Source organism: Chinchilla lanigera, unplaced genomic scaffold (assembly GCF_000276665.1).
Source record: "Chinchilla lanigera isolate Chin_1 unplaced genomic scaffold, ChiLan1.0 scaffold00032, whole genome shotgun sequence".
Taxonomy (NCBI): Eukaryota; Metazoa; Chordata; class Mammalia; order Rodentia; family Chinchillidae; genus Chinchilla; species Chinchilla lanigera.
Window position 1 is genome coordinate 11,367,099 of NW_004955433.1, and position 12,732 is coordinate 11,379,830.

Here is a 12,732-nt window from a genome sequence, read left to right on the forward strand (position 1 = left end):
TTTTTTGGTTTTTCTCCGGTACCGGGAACCGAACTCACGACCTTGCGCTTGCCAGGCAGGCGCTTTTGCCGCTGAGCTAAATCCCCAGCCCCCTAGAAAATGTATTTCTAAAAAAGTCTACAAGAGATGATGATTTGAGTGATAACAGTACAGCTTATACAAATGTAGAATATACTCTGGAAGTATGTAAGACTGATAACTTTTGTGAATGAGCTGAGTGTGGGGTGTGAGAGGGAAAAGTCAAGGGGATGCATCCACAATTTTATGCCTAAGCAGTTGCACAAATAGTTATGTCAGTTACTGAGATGGGAGACATTGAAAGAGGAAAACATTCTGGAAGAAGACTGATATAATCAGGAGTCTTGTTTTTGACATGCAAAGTTTAAATTTCTATTAGATGTCCACTGCATACGAAACACACAGTAACAAAATAAACATAGAATTTAGCAGTGAGGTTGAGGCTAAAGATTATAAATATGCGAGCATCAACATATAGGTGGGGTTTTTTTTGGAGACAAGGTCTTGCTATGTAGTTCAGGGAGGCCTTGAACTCACTCTGTAGCCCAGGCTGGCTTCAAACTCATGGAAGTCTTCCTGCCTCAGCCTCCTGAGTGCTGGGCTTACACGCATGCACCACCATGTCTGTCCATAGATGCTTTTAAAAGCTATGAGACTGTATAAGATCTCTTAATTTAAAACACAGACTGAGAGGAGAAGAGGTTTTAAGATGAAGTACTGAGGCACTTCGGCATGTAGAGATCTGGTCTAGGAGTGTGCGAGCTATAACTGGTAGGCATGGTGTCCTAGGGGTCATGAGAAGAGGCCCCTATTGCATATCAAATGCACTGGGAGAATAAGGTGGTAACTGAGAACTGACTACTGGACATGCAAACATAGGCACTGTGATCTTAGCAAGAGTGGGGTTAATGAAGCTTACTGGAGTGAATTCACGAAACAGCGTGAAAAGGAACTAGACAACTTTTTTGAAGACTTTTTTGAAAGAGAGGATTAGGGCAATGCTTAGGGAGAGACACAGGGCCATAAAAACACATAAAAGAATATGAATAGTTAATATTTGTACATAGGGCTAAATTATAAAGCTATCTTTTTAAATAGAAAGGATATATTTTATTTACCTGTTTCCATTTAAATCAGGGATAATATATCAACGATTTTATTTAAAATATTTGTTAACAGAAAAAAAGCCAGTATTTTGAATGTATACTACTTACAGAATTGTGATGTGGGATGGTATCCACAAAAGACACCTTCTTATCCACAGGTCTTAAACGTTGTCTTGGTTTAGGTCTTGGTGCCTAAGATAAACCAGTATGTCAGAGTAGGTTTGTTTTCTTTTTGTAGAGGCATTTGGCTATTTAGTTTATAAATAAAGTTTTATATTGAAAGGAATTTTAAAGTCACATCTACTCACTACAGCTGGTGTGCTAACAGAGGACGATGGAGGTAATCTTTGAACAACTTCTGGCTCTTCCCTGCTTATCAAATTTCCTAAGTTTTCAGTAGTTACCGATCCACTTGGTGGAAGGTAAGCAAATTTCCATTTCAATATAACATGGATGGTGCCTGCAGGATGTTTTCGATGATTTGTTAACTCAAATATTCCTGTCAGATGACAAAAATAATTTTAATTAATTCTAGTGTAAAGTTTCATTACCATCTGAATTAAAGAGGAACAAAGATCGACCCTTCAACTTTAAAAATAATTTTGATTTTTACTTACAATTCAAATGTCTTACAGAATAAATTAAAGGAAGAGGATCTATGACATGTTCATCTCTTAAGCAGATTTCTTTCAGAAGTAAGGCCACAAAGATAACACTGATTCAACCATGAGAACATTAATTTATAATATTTTAATATACTGAAATTAAATTTAGAAATTATTCAGAATTCCTAGCCTTTCTCTAAGACACTAAATTTGGGTTATGGCTCATATATCAACATTCATTTTGACTTGAATATTCTTGCAAGAGTCTTGTTTCTAAAGAAAACAATACTAAAAATTTCAAATAATTTATGTTTATATTTTACTGGTATTTATTAAATTATTCTAAGGTAACAGCAGAACTGCAACAAGTTCAAGAAATAGACAACCTACAACAAAGAGCAGTCACAAAAAGTATCACTTAGCTGAAACTAACATTGAATCACAAATTTTAATCACTGTACTAGACTTTGAGATATGAAAAACCGGTGACTGAAACCTGAAACTTCAAGCATAACTTTTGTTTAGGGGTATCCTTTTTTTGGTCCTCAGGTATTAACATTTCTTTTAAAGGCTAGCTAGGAAAACAGTGCAAACTCCCAAATATCCGAAACTCTAGGCTGGCTGATTCTCTTTCTTTCTTTTTGTTTCTTGAGATAGGGTCTCACTATGTATCCCAGGCTGGCCTTGAACTCACAGCTATCCTCCTGCCTTAGCCTCCCAAGTGCTGGGATTACAGGCTTGTACCAATATGCCTTGTGGCCCAAAACTCTAGGCTTTAGGGAGAACAAACAGATGTAGGTGGAAAACAGGATCGATAAACTTCTGTAATAGGCACAAGGAAGACTTGCACTGAATGAACAGTTCAGTAAATACCCTTCTCAAACAGCAACGATAAAAGCAACAAAGTGGTAAAAGAAACAAACAAACAAACAAATCTAAGGACTCTGGAAGTTGATCAAAACTTTTCAACAAATCAAGAACCATTTACTCAAGAAAATGTACTGAGCCTTAATAAAAACATGTCTATGGGACCGCTTGTATCTTCCTCCTTCAGCTCTACAGTATAGAAGGTCTACCAAAGTTGGGTAGGCTATGAGAACTGGCAGCCTCTGTGGGAGCAGCTTTACTTTATATGGAACAGGATGTAGATAATTTTATGACCAGGACATTGTTAAAAATAATAGCAATCTGTGTGCCACACAGTCAGGGAAGGCCAACATCTTAGCCAGTCTGAATACGGGAGGGGACAACAAAAAGACCAAAAATAAGGCAAAATTTCAAGGAAATAAGGCATCCAATGTGGACCTTAATAAGACCCTATTTATGTCCCCTGGAATGGAAGGCTGTGGGCATATACAAAGCCACGTGCAAGCTCAGAAGGAAGCCAAGAGGATCCTAGCAAAGTATCTGTCCCTGGTTGAATGATAGGTCTCACACTGGCAAATACTGAAAGTAAAAGTAAAGCAGATTTACAGATTGCTAGAACTTTGAACACATTCCCTAAGCTACAAACTGACCTGTAGGCAAAGGGACAAGCCTACAAGCTAAAGGTATTTATGCATACCATTAAGATATCCTGACCTGGCTGACCATTAAGATATCCTGACCTACGCTTAAAAATAAAACAAGAACAAAACAAACAGAACTTAGCAGAGACATCAATGGCTACACACAGTGGGTGAAACAAACTCTAGAATTAGTCTAGACAAGTCACCAAACAAACTAGAACAGTGACAGTAAGCTCCTGGGGATATTGTTACACTGAAATGTATTACCTAAAATGTCCAGTTTTCAAAAAATCATGCATTGTGGCCTAGGGTTGTAGCAGCTTAACTGTAAAGCACTTGCCTACGGGGAGCCTGGGTTTGATCTCCAATGTGCCCCCCCATCAAAAAGAAAAGCAAATGAAAAAAAGAAAAGAGAAATTCAGGAGTTGTAAAGTACAATATTGAAATGAAAAATACTCCAAGAGGGGCTGACCACCAGATTTGAACTGGCATAAGAAATGATCAACAGACTTGAAGAAGAATCAGAAAGATTATCCAATCTTAAGAACAGGAGAAAAAAATGAAGAAAAATGAACAGAGCCTTGAGAAACTGTGGGACACTATCAGTGCTACCAACATATGTGTAATGGGAATCCAAGGGGAAGAAATAAAAGGTAGAAACAATAATTGAATAAATACTGGCAGAAAACTTCCCAAATTTGGTGGATAACATTATGCTGCACATATAAGAAGCTCAACAAATTCCAAGTAGGATAAACACAATAGGATCCACATCTAGACATAATAATTAGTTTCAAAATGAAAAAGAGGCAAATCTTGAAAACAGCATCAAATATAAGAGAACCATAATAAAATAAATATCTGATTTATTATTAGAAACAATGGATGCAACAATTAGTATTTGATATAATAAAAGTGATGAGGGGGGCAGGCATGGTGGCACATGCCTGTAATCCCAGCACTTGGGAGGCTGAGGCAGGAGGATCATTGTGAGTTTGAGGCCAGCCTGAACTGCATAGCAAGACCCTATCTCAAAAAGACAAAAAAAAAAAAAAAAAAAAAAGAGTTAATTAAAAAGTGATGGGGGGAAAAACAAACAACTGAAATATATATCCAGTGAGACTATCTTTCAAAAAATAAAAGCAAAATAACAGTATCCCCAAATCGCAATGATTGAAAGGATTGACTAATAGCAGACCTGACTTACAATATATATGGGAAGTTCTTCAGCGTAAGAAAAAGATATGACATGGAAACACAAATCTACAGAAAGGAAGAGAAACTAGTGAAGTTGATTACATAGGTACCTATAAAAGACAATAAAAATATACACTGTTTTTCTCCTCTTAATTGATTTAAGACAATTACCTAGAAGTTATAGAATTATATTGTTAGGCTTATAACAAAACATGTGACAGTGATAACACAAAGAAGGGGGGGAAAGTAGAGCTATATTGGAGTAAGGAGATTACATAAAAGTAGGGAAATAACATCAAATCCACAGAAAGAACAAAAGAATACCAGAAATACTATGCAGGTGAATATCAGAGGCTCCTAAATTGTATGTATTCCCCTTTCTCTTAATCTCATCAAAGGAATAAAAGTTTACTATGTAAAGCAATAATTATAACATATTTTTGGTTTTATTATGTATAGCCATACTATATACATGTATATGAGAACAGTACGATTGAGAGTGAAATGTCAAACAGACTTTCTACATTTTAATGGAATTAAACTAGTATTAATTTTAAGCAGACTATGATAAAATGCATATTACAATCCCTAGAGCAATTGCTAAGGAAATAAGTAAAAATGGTATTGTTATAGGCCCAAAATTTAAAAGCTGTTTGAGAAGGCCAGGAAAATTAGTTATAAACAAATCATAGGCATAATAATGAGGAAATTTAGGTTTGCTTTTACAATTTCATAAAACCAAGAACATAGGCTTACCTGAGATACACCTGTCATGTGCCAGTGAAATCAGAGGCACACTGACTTTTCCTATGTAAAGATTCTCCTGGGTATCACTATCATCAAACACATAAAAACTCAGAGACTCTGACTTAAGGTATCGATCCAAGTCCATATTCATTGGCACTGGGAAACACATATGGTCATCAAATTGTGGATCACTGCTACTGGGAATGATGGCTGTATCATGGTCTGCAAAATCGAAAAACTTGTACACAACATACGGGTGTGGCTGCAGGTGGCTTGCTCGGGACTGCAGGTGGCTGCAACATCTTATTGTAATGTGAAGTTCATTTAAGTCCCCATCTGCGGAATCTGCTGAACTGAGCTGAGCGGTTTTGGGTGCTTGCTGACTTAACTGGAAAAACATACATATTTATATTATAGAAATAGTACAGGTAAGATATAAACAGCAGCTGCCAACGCCCAAACAAAATAATTATGTAAAATGACAAAAGGTGCATATTTTCACCTCAAGGTTAATTTCTTAGTTACAATAAATCTTTGATTCTTTTTTAAAACCAGTATTTCTTTTTTTTTTTTTTTGGTTTTTCTCCGGTACCGGGAACTGAACTCACGACCTTGCGCTTGCCAGGCAGGCGCTTTTGCCGCTGAGCTAAATCCCCAGCCCCAAAACCAGTATTTCTTACAATATGTGTGATTAGATGATCCTGGGCTATTAGCAATAAACATGGGAGACCAAAGATACATGTAAAAATTGGTGCTAAAAACAAATAAAACTAAGAGTTAACCTGACGTTCATTAGTTTTATTTAGTAACTAAAAAATAAAGTGAGCAGTGTATCTAAAGAGAAATGTCCTGATTAAAGGAGATTCATTTGCTCACCTTGAGTGATGAATGATTATTTTGCTATATTTGTATGGCCCTCTTCCACCATAGGGGTTTGAAGAAGCACATAAAGTATCTGAATCCAACTGCTATCAGAACAAGAGAACAGAGTCACACATAAACTTGGGAGGGATAAAAAAGCTAGGGTTGGGAGGACATTTCAGAAAAGTGATAAGAAAAAGGAGTTGTTAGGCAGAGCTAAAAGCTATTCTATGGTCTCTTTTGGAAAATTACTAAGATGGCCAGCAAAGAAGAAAAAAATTGTACTAAATGTTCTATAGCTGATGAAATCTAGGACAGAGAAAATATTAGTGTGCTGGGCATGGTGGTGCACACCTGATCCCCACAGTAGGGAAGCTGAGGCTGGAAAATCGAGGCGAACTCAAGGCCAGCCTGGACTAGATAGATAGTTCAAGGCCAGCCTGAGCTACAGAGTAAGACCCTATCACAAAAAAAAAGAAAGAAAAAAAAAAAGTTAGTATTTTAGCGATTTGTTTAGTTTAGTGCTGGAAAGGTCTTTAATTTTCCACAAAGGAGCCCCTCTGCATTTATGAATCAAGATTGAACAGTCAGGACCCCTGACTTGGGAAGAAGTTGCTTAGAGAGGGGAAAAAACAGAGCAGCTGTTATAAATCTCCTTAGTGGAGACACCTGGTGGTATGGAATGGGGAAACCTGGAAAGGAAATTGCAGTATGGCTTTCTCTGGGGTAGTTTGCTCTGAGTATAATTATTTAAAAAGTATCCCCTCTACAAATCTAATTACAAAAGCTGAAAGTGCAGAAGTAAATGACTTATGCAAGCCAGAATCTGGGAGCATAAAAACATTTAAACTACAAAACCAAACAAATATTTGGCACTGTAATAATTCCCATTTCCCAAAGTGTGTTGGTGAAGAATATTAACCAAAAAAATGATCTATGGGAAGGAGATGCCATTGTTTCTTAAGTTTGGGAATTGATGTTATTATGTAAGTCATGGTTGGTTAAGTGAAACTTACAGAAAGCAGTCCATTTAGCAAAAACAACAGAAAGAGGACTTTAATATAAGGTTATAAGGATACTTCATGAAAATCTACAGCAGAAATATGATTGGCCCTTAGGAAGATGGCAGGACTGAAAAACCATCAGAATCTACTCTTTGGTCTCCATTGATGATTATTCATTCCCTTTAGACCTGTTTTTTTATTTTTTAATTTCCTTCTGCTAAGACAGTGGCCAAAAATCCCAATGTTACATGTTTCAGGTATGAAGAGTTTTGTTTCTCTTGATCGCAGAAGGCAGAATTTGATTGGACCAACTGGAAACAGGTGGATATTCTTAAACATTAGTTACAGTTGGATGGGGTGTAGAATAAAATAGGATTATCTGACATGAACCTAGCCATAGGGGTCAGGCCCCATGGGTAGGGGGTGCGTGCAGCTCTGAGGGAAAAAAGTTATGACCCTAGATTCTAAAATGTTTCTTCTGTATGCTGTCTCTCTCTCACTAAACACAGGTGGATACTTTATGCCTCTGATTGAGGAATTACACCCCAAAAAACATTACACATATGAAATCCTGAAGTCAAGAATCCTACTTTGCTCAGTTCAGTGCTTTCTGCATTTACTGGATCATGGCATTCATATGTGGGAATATGGTCATTAAGGTTCCATAAAACATAGTTTGGAAAATAATGCCTTGGGGAATTACATGTAAATTCCCAGATCTCAACAAGAAAATATTCATTTTGAATTCTACTTTGTATTTCAGAAATCTAACATGTGAAAAGAGTATGAAAGAAGGATAGTAAGTGCTAGTCCAATATTAGTTATCTGGTCTTTAATAGTAGAAACTGTTAATGAAAGACTTTTCTTGCTTTTTTTTTTTTTTTTTGGTTTTTCTCCGGTACCGGGAACCGAACTCACGACCTTGCGCTTGCCAGGCAGGTGCTTTTTGCTGCTGAGCTAAATTCCCAGCCCCTTGAAAGACTTTTAATGTGTGTTTAAATAATATTGCAATTATGTTTTTTCAAAAGTTTCCTGAGTAGCACAAGGGAAGTTACTCTGTGTTGATGGAATAGTTCTGAATCTTGCTTGTGGTGGTGGTCATATGAATCTATTCACATGATAAATCCGCACAGAATGACAACACATGCACCAATGAGTGAATGTAAAAACTGATGAAATTTGAGTAAGGTATATAAGGGAGGTATTGTGCCAATGTTAATTCCCTGATATTATATAAGACGTTATAACTGGGTGAAGCATACATGGGACCTCTGTACTAGTTTTTGCTACTTCTTGTGAGGCTATACATATTCTGAACTAAAAAGTTAGAAGAAAGCCATCTAATGGCTGCAAAAGAAAGTGATTTCAGTTTAAAGCATAAAACACAAGGAAATATTTTAACATTTCTTTGTCATAAGAGCCTTCAACTTAAACAAGCTTACTGATTGCATTTGCTCTGGCCCCTTAAAATTTGATGTTATATATCCCAAAGCCTTTGCTCGTTCTTGATAAAGTCGAATTGCTTGATCCATGGGAACTCTTAATTGGAACCAGTACTCCACTGTGCCAAAATTTGGGATGTCTCCTTCAGTTCCTACAAATCAATACATAACCCACTGTTAAAAGTCTCCTGCGTGGAAAAAATACATCAATGGTATTACGCATTAAATTACACATTTTGTACTGAGGGAAATAATACGACTTGCATAAATGACATGTGGTAAATAACAGATGAAGAAAATGGTTACATCTAAAGTATGAGTTTCACTGTATATTAAATATTAGTAAAGTGCTGTGTCAAACTATGATTGAGATATTCCAATTCATACTGTTTCAATGCTTCTGAAATATAAAGAAAAATCTAAACACAGAATCAGATACTCTATATTCTTTGTGATGGTATAGTACTTTTTAAAAAACAAGTTACACTCAATCTAGTTTGACATTTACAATATGCAACCTCAGAATTATAAATATGACATTCCACATTCTAATTCAAGTTTCAAGAAATTTTTGACATCTTATAATTTCTTGCAAAGAAGTAATATAATAACATTCAAGTACAGGGGAGAATGGCATAGTAATGTTAAATATTGAGTTTGCCTAAAAATGTACACACATTTCAGCAGTTTACCATACTAATAAATGTCTGGAAGCTACTGGTCACCACTTTGAGCATGTCTGATAATAGCAAAGGCCAAAGATAACTTGGATTAATCTCATGATGTCTCAAAAAAATTAGGATTAAAATATTTATACAAGTTTTTCTTTTCCTAATGTATACACTTTTTAGGCAGACTTTGTATATACTGTATTCAGTACAGCCTTGCATGATATTTGCCTTCCCCACCCTTGGTATTCATCTCAGCTCAGGCAGTTCTTCATTTTCTCTGTGAAGACTTCCTCTTAACAGCCCTATGCTTCCTGTGCAGACCTTGCATGTCCTCACTGAGTGCTTTGGCTGTCTCACAAGCATACAGCCTGTATACCAACCACATGGAAAGTTTCTTGAGGGCAAGGGCTGCAGTTTCCACCCATGTATTTCTACCAGAGGGACTAGTACATAACGTTAAGTGTTTGTCAAAAAGAAAATATTCTCTACATAAACTTTTCTGAACACTTCATGTTAGTAAAATATTAACCCTTCATCAATTTCTTTCTTGCTAAGGGTCATTCTTAAGGCATACTAACCTGACTTAATATCTGCCATTATTTATTTATTTATTTTCTAAAAGGTAGGGGGATTTTACATTTATTAAAGGTAGGAAAAGAAACATGCTCTGCAGAGTGAGTTTGGGCCAAAGAAAAGAAGGAAAAAAAAAATATGCTCTACAGAGTAAGAGAAGACCACTGCGAAAGAAAGAGCACAGTGGTGACTGACCCATACCTTTTTAAAAAACCTTAAAAGAAGAATGATTAACATGGACACATATTTGCTCATATATGGATAAAGTATCTGGTAATTCTGTAGTCTTTGGGGATGGTCATGGCTGGAGAACAGGAGAGGGAGAAGACGTTTACACCTAAATGATTTTTGAGTCATAAATATATTATATATGCAATCACTCAATCAGCATAATTAAAAATCCTCCCTAGACACTAAACCACCCTTCTTCCTTTTTGAAAGAGTCCATTGGGCTTCTGGGATACCTATATTCTTAGTTTTCCTCCTATAACTGGCCACTCCTTAGTTCCCTTTGCTTGTTCTTCCTCTTTCTGAACTTAAATTTTTGAGTTTCCCAAGGTTTAGTCCTTGGCCACTTTCTCTTGTTTAGCTATATTCAATTTCCATGTGATGTTATCTAGCTAGAAGGCTTAAAATACATTCTATAATGTGACAGTTAATCTTAATTGTTAACATGATCAGCCTGAGAGACTCCTAGGAGATTACTAAAGCACATTTCTGTGCTTGCTGGGCTTGGTCACAGGGGTATGACGTTGAGGACTGTATCAGGTCCTGGGGCCCCTTTCTTTCTGGTTCCTCCTTACTCTGCTTCCATAAGTTGAGTAGCTCCCCTCTGTCATGCCCTTTCTCCATGAGATTTCTGCCTTGGAGACAGCTGGCCATGGGCTGAACCCTGTGAAACCATAAGCCAAAATAAACCTCTCCTGTTCTGGTTGCAGATGTCAGGTATTTTGTCCCAGCAATGGGAAAGCTGATTAATACCATACACTAATAACTCTTAAAAGTTTATGTCTCCCTCTCACCCTTGAGACTATTTTTCCAATGGCCTACGTGACATTTCCATTTTGATATCTAGACATGTCCATCTTAACCTGTTCAAAGGAGAATTCTTCATTTTCTTCCTTGGATTTTTTTCCTTTCTTAGTCTTCCCCTTCTCAGGAAATGACATAACTGTTCACTTAGTTACTCGCGCTATAAATATTTGCCTCCTCTGATTCCTTCCATATCCCACATTTCAGTGATAAGCAAATTTTGAAGAAAGAAATCATAAAATGCATACTAAACATGACCATTTCTTATCCTTTTTATTATCACCCAAATCTAAGCCATCATCATCTTCCCATACATCATGCGAATAGCTTGAGAATGGTCCTGTTCTCCCTTCTGCCCACTAAAGACTATTCTTGTCACAGTACTCAGGTTGAGTTTTCTAAAACCCAACAGAAATCCAAACTCCTCACTATGACATATAAGGCTCTAGAAGATGAACTGGTCCCTGTTTATTGGTTTAATTTTATCTTTGCTTAAGTTACTGGTCCTCTTGTTTCTCCTCCAACATTCATGTTTTGTTCCTTGCTCAGATCTTTGTTTTTTACTCTTTTCCCTGCCTGAAACATTCTTGTCCTATACCATGGAATGGCTCTTCATCCAGGTCTTTATCAATGTCAGCGTCTCAGGGAAGCCCTTATCTGAACTAGCCAACTTCCAACTCTCTCTTTACCCTCTTGCTTTGATTAACTTTTTGTCATATCTGACAACATGCATATTATTGCTTGTCTTCCCCTCTAAAAGTTTAACTAAGCTACTGTCTTTTTTTTTGTTTACCCCTGAATGGCATTCCTAATATTTAGTACCAATGATAACATGTCTTAAAATTTGGTTAATATATCATAATTAATGTTTAATTAAACAAGGGTATGAATATAGTAAATAAATACCTGAACTTGCACTGTCCAAACCCAAAAGGGACATTTACTGTATGACAAGATACTAAAACACCAACATATATAGGCCAAATTAGCGGTTTAAACACTGAAAACTTATAAACTATACTTACCAACCAAACTTGCTGTTGAAAATATTCGACCACTTTTTTCCAGGATTTCATGGAATCTCAGTTGACATGCTGCGATTGTTTCATAATCTGTGCTGTAAGCTTGGTGGACCTCTAGGGTGATAGTATTCTTCTGAATATATTGTAAAAATAAGTCATCAACATGAACAAGATATTGAGAAGTAAAGTTATATTTTGGGTGAAGACCTCGCACTATGGGAGTTGTCTGTAGTTCAAAATCATAGAAAGCAAAGGTACAAAAAGTGACAGGCTCTTTATCTCCAGATGCCTGTAAAACTTCAGAAGAAAAGGTTACTTTGTTGATATGGATTTCAAATAGATTTTCACCTCGTTCTAGGTGGACGGTCTCATCAAATTCATCGACGGAGTCATCTGGCATGATTTCTGGTTTAAATTTGTACTGCTTGGTGCCATAGGCAATATCCTTTAGTTGGGCTGCAAGAGGAGACACACACAGTTTAGATGTTTTAAAATATTGACATATGAAAATGCAAACTGGTCTTTGAAGTGCTAGGAGGTCTGAGTGCTGTTAGTGAATAGTCTCAAACTTAAATTCACTGTTTTTCTGTAATACTTTATTAAACAGAAATTTTATTAAACAGAAATTCATTGTATATTTTTATATCATTTACTAAGTGACAAAAAACTACTACAAATTATATACAACTATAATTCTTCAATGTAAAGTTTAAAAAATTATGACTCCAGTTGTAATACAGCCTAAACAAGGGAAAAGTAGAAACGGAAGAGCAGGCCTCTGAACAGACAGCTAAATTCAGTACTTGGATTCCACCTGCTCCTCTGCTCTATTATATTCTCTCCTATAAAGTCAATTGCTCTTGGGGCTGGGGATTTAGCTCAGAGGCACAGCGCCTGCCTGGCAAGTGCAAGGTTGTGAGTGCGATTCCTGGTACTGGAAAAAAAA

The 12,732-nt window shown here is 36.5% G+C and overlaps 1 protein-coding gene across 4 annotated transcripts in view; it reads right to left on the bottom strand.

Annotated features, from left to right (window-relative positions):
- The window catches only part of Rpgrip1l (RPGRIP1-like), a 102,478-nt gene that overhangs the window by 45,595 nt on the left and 44,151 nt on the right, over nt 1-12,732 (bottom strand). For all 4 annotated transcript variants that reach the window (XM_005388309.2, XM_005388310.2, XM_013516223.1 and 1 more), the window contains exons 15-19: nt 11,790-12,242; nt 8,489-8,640; nt 5,191-5,569; nt 1,433-1,623; nt 1,233-1,316 (exon numbers count right to left, since the gene is read on the bottom strand). In XM_005388309.2, coding sequence (XP_005388366.1) covers nt 1,233-1,316; nt 1,433-1,623; nt 5,191-5,569; nt 8,489-8,640; nt 11,790-12,242 — 1,259 coding nt within the window. The remainder of the gene's footprint in view (nt 1-1,232; nt 1,317-1,432; nt 1,624-5,190; nt 5,570-8,488; nt 8,641-11,789; nt 12,243-12,732) is intronic.